At 42.8% G+C, this 17,368-nt stretch overlaps 1 protein-coding gene across 1 annotated transcript in view; it reads left to right on the top strand.

Moving 5' to 3' along the window:
• The window catches only part of LOC137432240 (homeobox protein six1), a 117,941-nt gene extending 106,286 nt beyond the window's left edge, over positions 1-11,655 (top strand). Inside the window, exon 2 of the mRNA XM_068123995.2 lies at positions 9,957-11,655. Within this exon, the coding sequence (XP_067980096.2) occupies positions 9,957-10,332 (376 nt within the window). The 3' untranslated portion in view covers positions 10,333-11,655. The remainder of the gene's footprint in view (positions 1-9,956) is intronic.
• The last annotated feature ends 5,713 nt before the right edge of the window (positions 11,656-17,368 follow it).

Genomic DNA, 17,368 nt, shown 5'->3' with positions numbered 1-17,368 from the left:
TATCCACAAAACACAACACTACCCATAAACATCTACTTTACAAATCAACAAACGTCCCTACTGTCTTCCCCGTTCCTCCCATAAACCAAATTCGTCTTCTCTCCCTCCTAACCAATCAAATTTGCCATTTCCAACTCTCATCACAATTTGCCATCTCCAACTCAACAGCAAAATTTGCCATCACCAATTCATCATCAGTCCCTCCTAAGGAGGGAGAGATGGAATCACCCCAATGTCTCATCCACGTCGTGATGCGTCTCACAAATCCAACAGCAATTCTCATTTCCTGCAACACAGAACAAAGAAACACAGGTGTGGAGTCATCATCACCACAGGTAAGTGGCTGCGTATGGTGCGACAGGTTCATCAATCCTAACTATTTCCTAAATGACTTTAACAACTTTACATTACCCGGGGTCTTTCTTCTGCCAAACCATTGGCCCTCTTACACTATGGGTTCTAAAAACCAATTCCCATTGACCAAACTGTGGTGCTTTTCAATTTGGGGTCTCACTCCCCCGATTCAACACTCGGTGCTCTCGCACAATTTCTGGGCTGCGACGTGTAGCTCTCCCAGCAGGTCTACCCACCTGCACACCTCCACCACTGCAGTTGCCTCCGAGCTTACCTGCTCCTTACCCTAACCTATCTACCTGGGGAAGGCCCTCTGGCGCTCTCCCCACTCGGTGCCCTCTCTGGCACTGGGCTACCCGGGTCCGTCCTCCGGATCCTCGGGCCCCATCCACAACTCTACCGGCTCCCAGAGCCCACCTGCGGCCTCACCTGGCCGACATCCTCACAGTGGTGGAGTGCCCAAACCAACTACACACACTAACAGGCTACACGCCCAGCCATTTCCACACACTAATGCACCCATCCACAATACCATTCTGCAACCGCACCACAAATGCCAATATCCAACCACAATTTACCTATACCGTCTACCTAACACTTACACTACCCGCCCCGGGTATCCGTGGTCCACTCTTCCCCCATTCACACCTTCGCACCATCCACTCCACTCCACAATTTCCACCATTCTCACTCCATGTATTCCACACACCTGTACTTGCACACCTGTGCTCTTACACCTGGTGCCACCTGCACCCTTCTCTCCCCAAGCGCATTCGCGCTGATCCACAACACTCACTACTCATACACTGCTCCACACACCTGTCCAGTTCTCACACAGCATCATCTCATCTAACTACTCCCCTCTGAAACTTGCGCTTCCCAGTCGCCCCTTTAAACTATTGCGCTCCCTCGTCATTATCATCCACATTAAACTACCTGCGTCCCCACTACAGGTATCAGTCACTAACTAAACTTAACGTTACCTAATGTCATCTTCTAGGGCCCTATCAATATAACCTAACCCACCCGGGCTAGTTTTCACTGCCATACACCCCATAAGCTATAGCGCATTTGCCCCACCTGGGAAGGGTGGCAGGGATGCCACCCTTACCCACCGGGCCCATCGCTCACTACCAATTTCGCACATCAAATTTCAACAAATCAAAATTTGCCAATCACTACCCATCATCTGCCAATCATTACTGCCAATCCTTTGCCAATCACCAAATTTTGTTTTTTTCTAATTTTGGGTCCAAAACACTAACCTCATCACACAGTCTACTCACTAATGCCTCTCGGTGCGCCAATTCCTGTCCAAAGCCCGGCTTCGTAAAGCCGAGCAATGAATGCGGGTTGTTTGGTGCCAGCGGCTGGATACGTCCCGCATTCGGTGCAGGGAAGGAGGTTTACCCGGGCCGAGATCCCACGCACCATCTCGGCGTGGAGCCATCCAATGTCCCGATCTCGACCTGCCGGCACGTCTCAACAAAACGTGGTCGCCATGACGACCCTTCCTATCCAGCTGCCCGCTCCGCCTAGTGGAGCACGGACGCGGCCGTTCAAAGCGAGGCCCGGCACGCACCGAGGGCCCGATTCGGCTATAAGTCGTTCTAAACTCTACCCCGGTTACCGTCGATGCTTCACCTGGATGCTTACATGCATACGCTACCCCTTGCTTGCTCATACCTTTCCTTACACACCCAGGTACACTCCTTCCACTCACAGCCTTGGTCACACACCTGACCACTGAACACCTTGGCACACATTCGTCGCTCGCACACCTCACCAACACACCTCTTCACGCCCCTTCCTCGGTCACCTCCTCTGTGACAACCAGAGGTGTGCTCTCACTCGCACACCCAACCACGTGCCTCACTACCAATTCCAGCGTGCATTCCCACTCACGCTCTACCATTCCAGGTGTGCTTCCTTTCTCACCTGTCACCACCAACTCACGCTCCGTGTCACTCGTACTACTCTCACCTCCACTCTTGACAGCGCACTCACCCTTACTCTTGACAGCGCACTCTTTCCCCATGCACCTGTCCGTCACACATCTTTCTCGCACACCCTCTCTCGTTACATCCTCTGTAACACTCACCACAGGCGTGCATTCTTCCTTGCCTTTGACAGCGCACTCTTTCCCCATGCACCTGTCCGTCACACACCTTTCTCGCGCCCCCTCTCCCGTTACATCCTCTGTAACACTCACCACAGGCGTGCATTCTCCCTTTACACCCTCCGTAACACTCCTCACTACGCGCTTCCATGTGCTCCCTCGCACACGCGCTACGACCGACTCACTCTCGCCAGCACCCTCACTCCTTGGCACGCACTTTTTCCTCACACACCCCAGAGTCGGACTTTCTCGCACACCTACTTTTTCGCACACCAGACCTGTCGCACACTTCACCAACGGCCTCTCACGAACACCCGGGTCCATCTCGACCCCCAAGCTTCTTAAATCACCTGGCGCATCATACGCACGACCATATTGGTCACCACTTACACCGGGTCCTCTTCCTCTTCGCTTCTCCTCCATCACCTGCGAATCCCTCATCCGGTTAATGAGCACATCATCACAATCCGAACACAGACTTTGGACCAATTCTTTTACTTCCTCCTTTATCTCTTTCTTATCCTCTCTCCGTCGCTTCTTAATTTCGCTCACCCCTTCTTCCACTACCTCTAATTTCTGCTTCACCTCCTTCATCTCCTCGTGCGCCCCTTTAAGTTCTTCCTCTAACTCCACTTTATTTTTTTCTATGTGCTCCCGCACCTCCCGCTCTTTAACCTCCATCACCTCTACCACCTTGTCCATTTTCCTCGTCAGGTCCTCATGTACCGCCTGAGACTCTTTTTTAATTACCCCTACGTCCTTTTTAATCTCCTTCTGTGTCGATTTCAAACCCTCTATTACCGCTGTGTTCTTCTTTACCTGGTCCCCCAACTCCTTTTGTCCCACTGTCAGTTGTTCTACTCCCAGCGTCAACTCCTCTATACCACCTTGCAATTTTACAGTCCCCTTTCTCACCTCCTTCTCCATGTGCTCCTTACAGTGCCTCACCTCCTCGCGCACTCCTCCGACCTCCTCACTCACCCCTCTTCTGATCTCTTCTCCCATCACTTGCATCTCCTGCCCAGATGCCACCCTCATCTGCTCCATTTCCTCCCTGTGAGCATCCAGTTTGGTTTCTACCCCCATTCTGACCCACTCTATCTGCTGCCCCATTTGTTTAACTTCCCTTTCCGCTTGGTCCCTCATGTCCCTCAATTTGCCTTCCATTCTGTTTTCTAACCCCTCTAACCCATTTCTCACTCCCTCTATCTGATTCTCCTGGGCAGCCATTCTATTTTCTACCCCCGTTAACCCCTCCTGTATTTCCCCTAATCTATCGTCTAATTTCCCAAATTTCTTGTCTAATCCCTTAAAATTACTGTCTAATCCCTCACCGGTACCCCTCGCTTCATCCCTCATTGCCCCCATTTGGCCCTCTAATCGCTCACTCAATCGCTCAATTTGGCTCCCCATACTCATCTGTACAGCTGCCTGTAGCTGCGCAATGAGGGCCTGCATGTCAATCGGCTGCATGTTAAAGCCCGTTGATACAGCGGGCTCGGCTACCGCGCGCTCGTGCGAGGCGCCATTTTGCGCGCCCGTAACCTCGTGCGCGACGACGCCATTTTGCGACCCTGCTACCCTCACTGCTTCGCTCTCCTCATGTCCCTCATTTTGGTCCTGGATCGACCCTGCCTCACTCTCCTCTACCGGAACCCAGCCGTCTTGGTCTGCCATAGCGCGACTTTCAAAATTCGGGTTTTTTTTTTTTTTTTTGTAAAACACAATCAAATTTCGCCGTTATAATTTCGAGCGCGTGAAACGCGCTCCGGATCGAATCCCACTTCCCGACACCAAATGTTACAGACGCGGTTTTGGATGTTAGTTTACCGAGCGGTTTGGTATGACCGCGTCTGCACAGTTTACCCGATTCCACTCGAACGTTGGCCGAATCGCGCTACGCTAGATCAATGAAGGAAAGGACACAACGGCTGGGTTAAATGACACGACACCAGGGGTACAGTTCTCAAGACCTCCGGAGGAGGTTATAATATGGGTTTGCAGAACGTTTAGATTACACGCACAAGAAGTACAGCACAGAAAGGTGGGCACTTAAACACGGTCTTATCTTAGCCCCGACAGACCACAGATAAACGGGACAAGACTGACTCACACAGGGATTGATGGCAAGGAAGGGCAGAATCGATGGCTCAAGGTGCACCTTGGCTCAGGGACAGGATCCACACGGTCCGGTCCAGATATGCGGGGAGGTATCGTCGCGCTGGAGGTGGCGTCTGTTTCTCCTCAAGCTCGGGGCGCATCTCACGTCACCTCCGGTAAGTGGCTGCGTATATCCAGCGGGGAGTGACACGCCCTCGGCTCGTTAGCTCCGCCCCAGATGGAATCGGCCCGCCGCTTCTTATTGGGTGCGGGGGGTTACCGGGCTCCGCCCTTGACGAGGAGCTGACAGTCAGCCCCTTCGTGGTAACCCCGTCGGAGCACATGGGCAATGGCGGCTAACCAAGCCGGAGTGAGGACGCACACTCCCCGCGCCGTCGCCGCGCCGCCCCCGCTGTTGTTGTAGTTGTTGTTGTGGTTGTAGTTTCATGAGGAAGATGGGAGGAGGCGGAGATGAGATTGTGGGGAGGTATTGGGAGGTCCTAAACTTACTACTGGTGCCATACAATCACATTCTGGTGCAACGAAGAGTCAGAATTAATGGAAACGAGTCCTTAACTGACATAGACTAAGAATAACTAGCAAGATGTCCTATAGTTGTCTACGTGAGATGCGGTGAACCTGGGCACGACATTTAATGGGGGAAAAAGGGGAAGGTCGGGGCTACAGAGTGTTGTTTACAGACAATGGGACTAGGGAATGGGGGATCGGGGATAGTTGGGGAGTATTGGGGAAATAGGGGAATATTTACAAGCGGATATGGATGGAGGCCAAATCCCATATCCGCAACAATATGTATATATATATATATATATATATATATATATATATATATATATATATATATATATATATATATATATATCTATATATATATATATATATATATATATATATATATATATATACATATATATATATATATATATATATATATATATATATATATATATATATATACAGACTTGGCATTTAATATGGAATATTTTTTTTGTGGGGGTGAACTTACTTTTCAAGATGACTTAGAACCAAAAGTTCATTGGAATTATGTTGAAATTATTCTAGATTTTGTTAATGTGACCTTTAAAAGAAACAAAAACCACATTTGACATTTCGAAGCAAATAAATTGATCCTTGAAAGTGATGTAAACTGATATCGAACTCAATTCACGGACAGTACTGTGTTAAACTTCTGTACGTTTTCCAGAAGTATCTCTTTATTTTGCACATTAGCCAAATTTTTTTTCAACAAAAACAAAAGCTAAATTATGACTGGGATTACGGACAGTAAAATTGCAGTTCAGTACTTCGTGTAACCCCCACGAGCATTCAGGAGAGCACGTACACGTTGAGGCATGCTGTTCACGCGATTTGCCAAGGTTTGGACAGGAATCGCTTGCCATGCAGTGACAATAGTCTGCTGCAATTCACGCACAGAGGTGGCCTGCTGGTCCAAGTTGTCGATTTGACGCGTTAATTCTGCCCACAAGTTCTCCATCGGAATCATATCCGGGGACATGGCAGGCCACTCCATATGCTCTACACCACCGTCAGCAAGAAAGTGTTGGATCATGCGAGCACGATGAGGCCGTGCATTGTCATCTTGGAAGACAAAGTTTCCTCGAAAGGCTGCACGAGCAAATGGAAGCAATGTTTCTTCCAGAATGGCCTTGTGCTTGAACTGGTTCAGGTTTCCATTCAGAACAACCAGGTCAGTTTTGCCCCCTGCATGAAAAGCAGCCCAAACGGTCACCCCACCACCTCCAGCTTGAACGCTTGGCACGATACAATCTTCCTTGTGGGCTTCATGCACTTGTCTGTGCACTCGGACGCGGCCATCTTGACGATAGACCAGAAATCTAGACTCGTCACTGAAGGTCACGTGATTCCAGTGTCCTGGCTGCCATTGACGGTGCTCTCTGGCCCACTGCAATCAGCGCTGGCTGTGTTGTCTGGTCAGGCGTGGCTTTCTCAGGGGACGCCTGGCACGATAGCCTGCTTGAACCAGTCGTTGGTTGACTAGCCTTCTGGATACAGGCACATTTGTCAGTTGCTGCCACTCAGCCCTACGCCGATTAGCTGATTTGGTACGGCCATTGCAGACTAACCGGTGCAGCTGGTGATCATCTCTCCTTGTGGTTCTGCGTGGACGTCCTGGCCTCGGTATTGGAGTAGGGACACCCCTCTGAGCATTTCGTTTCAGGATCTTTGACACCTGCCCTTGAGTGATGCCATGCTGCCGAGCAATAGCACGCTGTTTCATGCCAGAATTTCGTAAAGCCACCACTCCATGACAAACAGCATTGTCAAGTTGACAGACCATCTCCAGAGGAAGCGGCAATAACTTTTGTAGATGTGCAGCAGTTGTTTTCCACTAATACAGAACGCAACAACCCTTATATACCCGATTGTGAAGCCAATCGTCAAATGTACCTGTCCTTTCATTTTGTCATGCCACCTGTGATAAAATCCTGTTATTGACTTCTTGCTGCGAAAGACAATCAGTGACATGGTTCTTTCAACAAAGACATCACCGAAGGGTAAAATAAACTCACCAGATTGATATACTGAGTTCAGAAAGTAACCCCAAGTCAAGAAAAAATATATACCATATTACATGCCAAGTCTGTATATATATATATATATATATATATATATATATATATATATATATATATATATATATATATATATATATATATATATATATATATATATATATATATATATATGTTGTTATGGATCTCGGTTTCGGCACTCCCCTTACTGAGGGGAGTTTAATCCCCTCGTCTTTTAAGCTGGCCGTCCGAGTCCTAGAACTATCTCGCTCCTTTGCGGGATGAGATTCGCCAAGGTGATTGGTCAAGGATTTCCCAAATACCTTCACCAATCTCTCTGCAAAGCAGGGAAACGAGTCCCTGCTCGAACCGCGGATGTGATGGTAGTTGCCGAGCGGTTTAGCAATCCACGATCCGAGCTGTTAGCAAATGGACTAACCCGATTATAGCGGTTGGCCAAAATCGCGCCACAGGTACTCAATTGGGAAGGGACTAAAGCGATCGGGGGAAGAAGAAACCAAAGTAAAGGAATACCAGGTATTTATTAATTATTTACACGAAATGAAGAGGAAACGAAAGGCAAATAATATACAGAAAAAGAAGAAGAAGCAGGACACAGGGCAGCCTTAAAACAGTCTTATATTATAACCCAGACAGAACAAACAGACTCACACGAATAGGGATTGGCAGGAAGGAATGGCTGGAAGGAGGAGAAGGTCCAAGTATGGCAGGGCAGGAAGGTCAGGGCAAATGCACAGCGTCGAGGTTGGCTCCAGTCCACGCTCCGGGCTTTAGGCGAAACCCGGCGGCAGCTGCACATATATTTTCACGCGGTAGGGGCTTTCCGAAGCAGTTTGTCAAAGAGCTCCGCTCAGCTTCGCCTCTCAGCCAGACCCCACCAAGCGCCATCTCCAACCCAAGTCGACTCTGTGAAAAGGCTCGCGCTGGCGCTTATATTACGCACTTCAAGATCAATGCGCGCTTCATAGAGCCACTCCCGTGATGGTATTTCATCAGCCCTGGTTGGCTGGTAAGGGCTCACTGGCTCCACCTCTGATGGTGAGTTGACGTGTCACACCTTGTTCCTGTGTCCCGCCCCCTTTCTCCTTGGCCTGAGACCGCATGGTCAATGGCGGCTTGGGCAATCAAGCGAACCAAGACAAGTGGCAGCGAACGCTACACTACTGCTACTGCACTTTGAAGAGCGGGAGAGATGATTGGGGAAATTGAAAGGGGCCTATCTTATTTGATTAATGCAACGCAGATTCAACTATTGGGAACAGATCCTTAACTGAAACACATAATAATGAAATAACTACAGAGAGGTCCTATGGTGCTCTACGTGTTGTACATGGACTAACTAGGGTGCGATCTTTAATAAAGCCAAATAATGGGGATATTTACAGGGGATATTTACAGGGGAACATTTACTAAAATTTACAAAGTGAAGGTTCTAAAAACCGTAACAATATACTGTATATGTATGTATGTATATATATATATATATATATATATATATATATATATATATATATATATATATATATACGTACATACATACATGTATTTTTAGTTATATAGATATATATATAGATAGATAGATATATGTACATACATACATGTATTTTTAGTTATATAGATATATAGATAGATATATATAATTATACATACATACATTTATTTTTAGTTGTACAGATATATATATATATATATATATATATATATATATATATATATATATATATATATATGCATACATACATTTATTTTTAGTTATATAGATATATAGATAGATATATATACATGCATACATGTATTTTTAGTTATATAGATATATAGATATATAGATAGATATATATACATACATACATGTATTTTTAGTTATATCGATATATAGATATATAGATAGATATATATACATACATACATGTATTTTTAGATATATAGATATATAGATATATAGATAGATATATATACATACATACATGTATTTTTAGATATATAGATATATAGATAGATATATATATATATACATACATACATGTGTTTTTAGCTATATAGGTATATAGATAATATATAGATAGATATATATACATACATATTACATACATGTATTTTTAGTTATATAGATATATAGACATATAGATAGATATATATACATACATACATGTATTTTTAGTTATATCGATATATAGATATATAGATAGATATATATACATACATACATGTATTTTTAGATATATAGATATATAGATATATAGATAGATATATATACATACATACATGTATTTTTAGATATATAGATATATAGATAGATATATATATATATACATACATACATGTGTTTTTAGTTATATAGGTATATAGATAATATATAGATAGATATATATACATACATATTACATACATGTATTTTTAGTTATATAGATATATAGACATATAGATAGATATATATATACATGCATGTATTTTTAGTTATATAGATATATAGATGTATAGATAGATATATATACATACATACATGTATTTTTAGTTATATCGATATATAGATATATGGATAGATATATATCTATATCAGATCTATATGTATATATATATATATATATATATATATATATATATATATATATATATATATATATATATATACATACATATATATCTATATGTATCTATATGTATATATATATATATATATATATATATATATATATATATATATATATATATATAGACGTACTGTATATGTACACATCCTCAAACAAGTTAGTGACATCATTGCATCGTCCTTCTCCACTTGTCTCTAGGGAAAGCGTTGAAAGTGGTGTTGGAACAGAGACCCTGCCACGGCTGTGCTCACAGACCCTTCAAGGTGACGGCCGTAGCCTGCTCCCGACAGGGTCTCTTTCGACTTCCGAAGATGAGCGCTCACCGTGTCAGAGCCCAGAGCATACCGGAGTGCCCGTGCTCTCAGTTGGTACAGTTCCGAGTCCTTTGCAGCAGTTTGGACATGGAGATGCATTTTTAAACCAAGGAGTTCACCCTCTCGATGGTCTGCAAGAAGGAGGTTCCGTGTCGATCCCGCAGCACTCTGGATATGGTGACCTGGTGTACCCCCAAGCGTTGGTGACTGATTCTGTACTCTATCCTTTATCCTCCAGCCTGCTGGAACTCGGATCTTAAGACTAATTAGAATGAGACGGTATCCAGGAGGTCGTCAGTTTTCCCCACTCCCTTTCCCCATACGTTCCATATAAAATGATCGCGTGTTTTCCCCGCGGCGCAATCCAGTGCAATGAATGAGCAAAATAGGGAGAATGTAGGAAAATCATTACAGACTAACCAGGGTATGTATCTCTCTCTCTGTTTAACAGCACTTGAACGATGTTTTTTGGTGTCTACACGCACATGTGACTTTGACACTTTGTCACTGCCTATATATTTCATTTCATTGTATGCGATGAACCATGCAGGGCATGAGAATGTTGTGTGCATTTGGAATGACGCCTGGTTATCGTAACTTTTAACAGCCATGGTTTTTTACGGTGTTGCCCAGTGGACTTTAATGGTCTCTGTTAGTGCTTCGCGAGCTTTCGGGGGTCATTTTATTGGTCCTGAAATGACTTGGTTTCCGGAACGCGGAGAGAAACTCGATCGCAAGGCGGAAGGTTTTAGTCTGTATATATAAGATAAATCGACAATGACTTGTTTTAATGTGTATATGCATAAGGTCTGTGGATATTTTCATTCACGTTTACACCTCTTTCAGACTGATTCTGTTTCCATGCATCACTGAAACTGTTCACCCCTATTCTATCATTTCACCATAAAACCATGCATCATTTTGTCACAAATCTTAGTTTCAAGTCATTGATATATATTATACATATATGTATTTATATATACATAAATGTATAACATATATATATATATATATATCCCACCATGTCAAGGTACAGTTATGATTATCCGTATTATATAAACGCAATAATATTAATGTACCGTTAACTGTTCTGATGTCAAACCTTGAATGACTTTCCCATGATTTCAAAAATCGATAAATGTTATTTTATTCGCTGTTCTTGCGATGAAGTGTTTTTTCATCCAATGTGGCCCCCAAAATGATTGTTGTATTGTTGTAGAGAAGTGGGTGTCAAATGTGATGATAACATGCACGTAACCCTTTGTAGTTTCCATGATAGCATAATAACGTGTTGTTGATAAATGCACAAATTGTTTTTCCCTTTTACCGAATAACTGCCTGATCGTTATCCTTAATATTCGCGAAAGGACAGGTAACCTAACATTGCTGCCTCTGAAATAGGATGGTTACTTGGATTATTTATTCCATGTGGCGGAAAGGATTTTCAACGAAGATGGTTATGGTGTATTTCAGCACCTGCAGATCTCCATCAGTTCTCTATCCTAGGCCCTTTTGGAGGAAATAAAATAACCAACGACTTTTAATCTTTGTTTCAAAATGATTGACGCTGCACTGAAAACTCCACAGCATAATTTGTGTATGTATATATATATATATATATATATATATACATACACACACACACATATATATATACAGGGTTTTCAAAAAATTGGACGATTTCAACATTTTATTGTCGAAAAAATAACAAAAGGTAGCAAATTCAGTGATACATTGATGGAAAGCATACACCATGCCATTTTCAAATCACTCGTTATACTTCTTGTAATTGACATTGTCAATGTGTGCTCTGCCTCTGTTCAAGCAAGTTTTGATCCTGCCTCCAAAATGTTCCACAACTTGTCTGCAAGTGGCTGGAGTGGTAGCCTGATGTTATACCTCCACCTCCTGCTTCAGGACAGCCAGGGTCTGAGGTTTGTTGGTGTAAACTTTACATTTGGCAGCACCCCAAAATAAAATAATCCAATGGATTCAAATCCAGGCTGTGGGGCGCCCACTCATGTGCGGTGCCCAGGCTAATGATACGATTTCGAAGCAGCTGGTGAAATAGGTCGATGGTTTCACCTGCAGTGTGCTGTGGGACACAGTCCTGTATGACACATGCATGTCTGAGTTTGTTTGGAGACGGTAGTTGAGCGAGATTAGCGTGGAATCTGTGTAAGACCTCGCGGTAGCGCTTGCTGTTGACTGTCACCATCTTATGGTTGGCGTCCTCGAACCAATTCTGTCTCAGCATACCCCGTCTGGCATTCAATGTACAGAAGCAGGTGGACTTGGAGCCCTTGAGAGACATCTCAGACACCTCCTCAGGAGGCGCAGGACCCCAGAAGATGTTGTGATTGATGATAGCCCCATTCAAATGGAAGTGATGCTTCATCACTGAACCACAAGGAGTTAATCCAATTTCGGTACTTTTCCATTTCGTTCACTGAACCAATCACACATTGTTACTCATCTTGCCATGTTATTCAGAGTTAGTTTATGCCTTACAGATATGATGTAGGGGTAGAACTTGAGTTCAGAAGTGAGAATTCGCCACACAGATGAAGCTGAAATCGCCAGTTCTCGGGAACGCCTCCGGTGGGATTTCTTCGGACTTTCAACAGCAGAATCTCTCACAAGATCAATGTTCCTTGGTCCTTGGTACCACTTGGTTGGTGGCGATTGTTGCGTTTATTTTGATTTGTCACACTTCCATGTGCTTGGAAGTGATCCACAAACTGCTGAATGCTCCCATTGGAAGGTCCATTACGGTGTGAGCATGATAATACTGACAGTATTGTCGGCGCACCTGCACGTAGGCTTTTGTCTTGAACCACAAAGTCACGATTTTCATTTTTTGTTCTGCTGTGAACACCATAGTTGACATAGGATCCGACTGACTACTTCTTAGAAATGGCATACCACCATAACCCGCAAGAGAGAATGGTATAGCATTCGAAACGACAGAATATCAGGCTGCTCAAATAGTCCACTTTTTTTGAAACACCCTTTATATATATATATATATATATATATATATATATATATATATATTATATATATATATATATATATATATATATATATATATATATATATATATATATATAATATATTATATATATATACAGTATATATATATATATATATATATATATATATATATATATATATATATATATATATATATATATATATATATATATATATATATATATATATATATATTATATATTATTTATATATATATATATATATATATATATATATATATATATATATATATATATATATATATATATATATATATATATATATATAGGGTGTATATATATATATAGGGTGTGTATATATATATATGTATGTACGCGCATGGTGTATGTAAAGTTCGCTGAAATGCCCATATGGTGTGTTATAAAATCGGTCATTCGATCTTGCTTTGTCTGTCCATTTGAAAAAATTTGTAAAAAGACGACGTGGTCTGTATACTTTATTCTCACTGATGGTGCTATAAAGTGATTGTAACAAAGGATGTAAAATAAATTTTATGAATCGTCACAGAGGAAGTAATTCATTCACTTCTCAGATGTAGATTCCACACAATATAAGATAAGAGTAAGAGTTCAAAATGTTCAAGGAACCAGATGCTCACAATAGTCGAAGACACACCAACTTTTTCATTTTTCAATATCTTAACTGCTAGTAAGTACTACTACTACTGCTTTAACGGCCGCAATTAGTGACACCTTTTGGAGTTAATGTCCAAACGAGGCATAGGGAGGAAGCTGTGCCAGCAAAGCACCAATCCGACAGTTTGTAGTTGAGTTTGCAATCGGACCCGGACAGACAGATCAAAACTCAATACGCTACCTCTGTACCATCTTGTCGGACAAAGTAGATTTAATTATAAACTAGATCTAATTTGCAAGGAAATATATAATAACTTCGTTGTATTACTTCAGCCACCTTAGTTGGGTGGAGATTATGTTTTCACCCTTGTCTGTCTGTCTGTCTGTCTGTCTGTCTGTGAGCACGATGTCTCAAAATGTTGTGCACAGATTCCAACAAAACTTTGTGGCCAGATGGTGAAGATTCGGATCTAGATCCGAGAATTTCAAAGTGATTCTTCACCATTGAGTGTTGGGGCTAAAAACGATATAGAGCATTTGAATTTCCAATTTCCTGCCCAAGCCAGCTTCAGTCAAATCAGGCCTGAGTAGTCAGTCAATATGTGAAAGACTTGAGCCAAGAACTTTCCCCAGCACCAACCTCACATGGAGGTGGGAACAATTATTGTGGTAGTTAAACAAGTAGTAGTAGTAGTAGTAGTAGTAGTGGTAGTGGTAGTGGTGGTGGTGGTGGTGGTAGTGGTGGTGGTAGTAGTAGTAGTAGTAGAATGTAATGCTGCTGCATTAGATTTCATATTTATATTATACTAGCAGAAGTACCCGGCGTTGCCGGGTGGGGGGTGGGGGAGGAAGGGGGGGGGGGGGTGGGGAGGGGGGAAATGGAGGGGGGGAGGGGAGGGGGCATGGGGATGGGGTTAGGGGGAGGGGGGAAGGTGGTAGGGGGGATGGGGTTAGGGGGAGGGGGGAAGGTGGTAGGGGGAGAGAGGGAGGAGAAAGGGAAGTGAAGGAGAGGGGGAAGGGGGGGGGGAGGCAGGAGAGGAAGGGGGTTCATATATATGCTGTTGGGTGAATGTGGCATTCATCACGTTTCTGAGTTGAGTGTGATGCTGATCAGGACGAAGAAGAAGCCGTACTACCAACTTCGTACACTTCCGGAATTGTTTGATTTATTTGTGTTCAAATGTCTGGTGATTGATTTGTATTTATTCATGCGAATGTGCACTTGTATATAACTGTCATTAATTTTAAAAGGCTAATGCACTATCGAGCAAAACCTAGCAGAAGATAGGCAGAAGCTAGTTAAAAGATCCTAGCAGAAGTACCCGGCATTGCAGGGTGGGGGGGGGGGGGGGGGAGAAGGGAGGTGGGGGGGAGGCAGGGGAGGAAGGGGGTTCATCACTTTTTCGTTAAATATATGCTGGTGAATGTGGCGTTCATCCCGTTTCTGCGTTAAGTGTGATGCCGAACAGGAAGAAGAAGAAGCCGTACTACCAACTTCGTACACTTCCGGAATTGTTTGATTTATTTGTGTTCAAATGTCTGGTGATTGTTTTGTATTTATTTATGCGAATGTGCACTTGTATATAACTGTCATTAATTTTAAAAAAGCTTAGGCACTATCGAGCGATTTTTTTTTAACTCCAAAAAACGATCTTTTTTTTTTCAAAAATCTACTACTTTTTTTTTGGCCTAAAACACTCCCAGGCACTCTCTGATGAACCTCTGAAAGTTTGACGAAGATCTGTTCAGCTATCTTTGAGAAAAATGGCGACACAGACAGACAGACATCCCTGTTATATAGTAGATGCCTCGTTATACTTTTTTTTTTAGCATGTCTTGGACCTTTTTGAGCAACTCGTTCATTGATATTAATCTTGATCCATTTTGTTGCATTTCGAGGAACGATTTCAAAAATAAACCTTTGTAAATGTTTCAACCATAAATCAACATGTATTATGTGAACAATCTCATATTAAATTATTTTTTAATGCCTTGCGTATTAGACATAAATAAGTGGCTTTTGATTTCACAAGATGTCATGACAGTTTTATTCTACACACAGTGAAACACAGAGCGAAATTCGTAACTTGTGCGTCAGGAATGCCCGTATGGCAAATCCATGACCCATTTGACATTGAAAATTTGTTTTAATGTGGTTTCCTATTTCATCGTGGGAAACTCTAAGATTTTTTTTATGCTGAGCACCCCCATGCTTGAAACTTGTTTCCATTTGTATATATGCAGAGATGAACAGAGATAGAATTATACTAAAATCCCCTTTTGAAAGAATTATATATGTGCAGGTAGGTAGGTACAGGTGGGTGTGCAGGTAAACTAGGATCTGTGCTAGTGGTTGTGTCGGGAGAAATTATAATTTTGAAACAATTTATTCATCATTCACCGTTGTTGTTGTTTTTTTTGGTGTACAGGTCATGTGATATATAAAAGGAGCTCGGTTCCGGTATGTGTGCGTGCAGCCGTCCATCGACGGGCCTTATATTCTAGTACAGTATATAGTGAAAGGATAAGAACGTTAATTTGGCTGTTACATCCTCTTGTGCTTGCCGGATGATGAAAATATCCTACAGTGCCTTTAAAAAAGAAATGTAGGCCATTATGTGCCAGTACCTCTGCCTCTGAAAATATCCTTCAGTGCCTTCTTTAAGTGCTGAACATCGAGCAAGAACATCAATATGTACCATTTTTCAAGTCTTTTGTATGACTCGGCCGGGGTTCGAAGCACCAACCTCCTAGCGGACACTCTATCCATGATCCCGCAAAGTCTGATAAAATGCTAAGCACTGTGGGAAGCCATGTAATGCTGACATTTCAAACGTTACTTTGTAGGAGAAAGAACTGACATTTTGGGCATTAGGGCTTCGTCTCAAAATGTCAGCTTCAATTTGCTTCCCATGGCCGTTAAGACACCTTTGTCAAATTTAATTATATGTATCCTATTGTTGACACTGCTCATGCAGACCAACGCTAGTCTTGACAAAGTCTACTATTCCTCATAATCATCAGTGGTCGAAAACGAAAGGAGACTCGTGACATAACGGGATGTATTTATGTTAGGTCTCCATAGAGTTTTGGTCGCTTTTTACAGCAAGAGACAAGGAGGCAATCTATTAATAATGCATTACATCACTATCATCGCAGTGTTTTGATGTGTTGTTGTTGTTGTTGTTGTTGTTGTTGTTGTACAGTCCCGGACAGTTCTCTTGAACAAGTCCGTGGCACGGAAAGAGCTGATCGATCTCCCAGGGGCGACCCAGAGATCCCCCACATCTAGGATGGTGTACCCCCACATTCACGACGTCGAGAGAGAGAGAGAGAGAGAGAGAGAGAGAGAGAGAGAGAGAGAGAGAGAGAGAGAGAGAGAGAGAGAGACAGAGACAGAGAGAGAGACAGAGACAGAGACAGAGACAGAGACAGAGACAGAGAGACAGAGAGAGAGACAGAGAGAGAGACAGAGAGAGAGACAGTCAGAACGAGACAGTCAGAATGAGACAATCAGAACGAGAGAGACAGAGACGAACGAGAGAGACAGAGACGAACGAGAGAGACAGAGACAAGAGGGAAAGGGCCGGTCCATGGGGACTGATCGGCACTCTGACCGTGACCACTCTGCCTTGATGAATCCGGGCAGCGGGGAAGAATGGTG

Source organism: Myxine glutinosa, chromosome 1 (genome assembly GCF_964187855.1).
Source record: "Myxine glutinosa chromosome 1, kmMyxGlut1.1, whole genome shotgun sequence".
NCBI classification, from domain to species: Eukaryota; Metazoa; Chordata; class Myxini; order Myxiniformes; family Myxinidae; genus Myxine; species Myxine glutinosa.
Note: the sequence above shows the minus strand (reverse complement) of the source record. Positions and strands in the feature narration are given on the sequence as shown.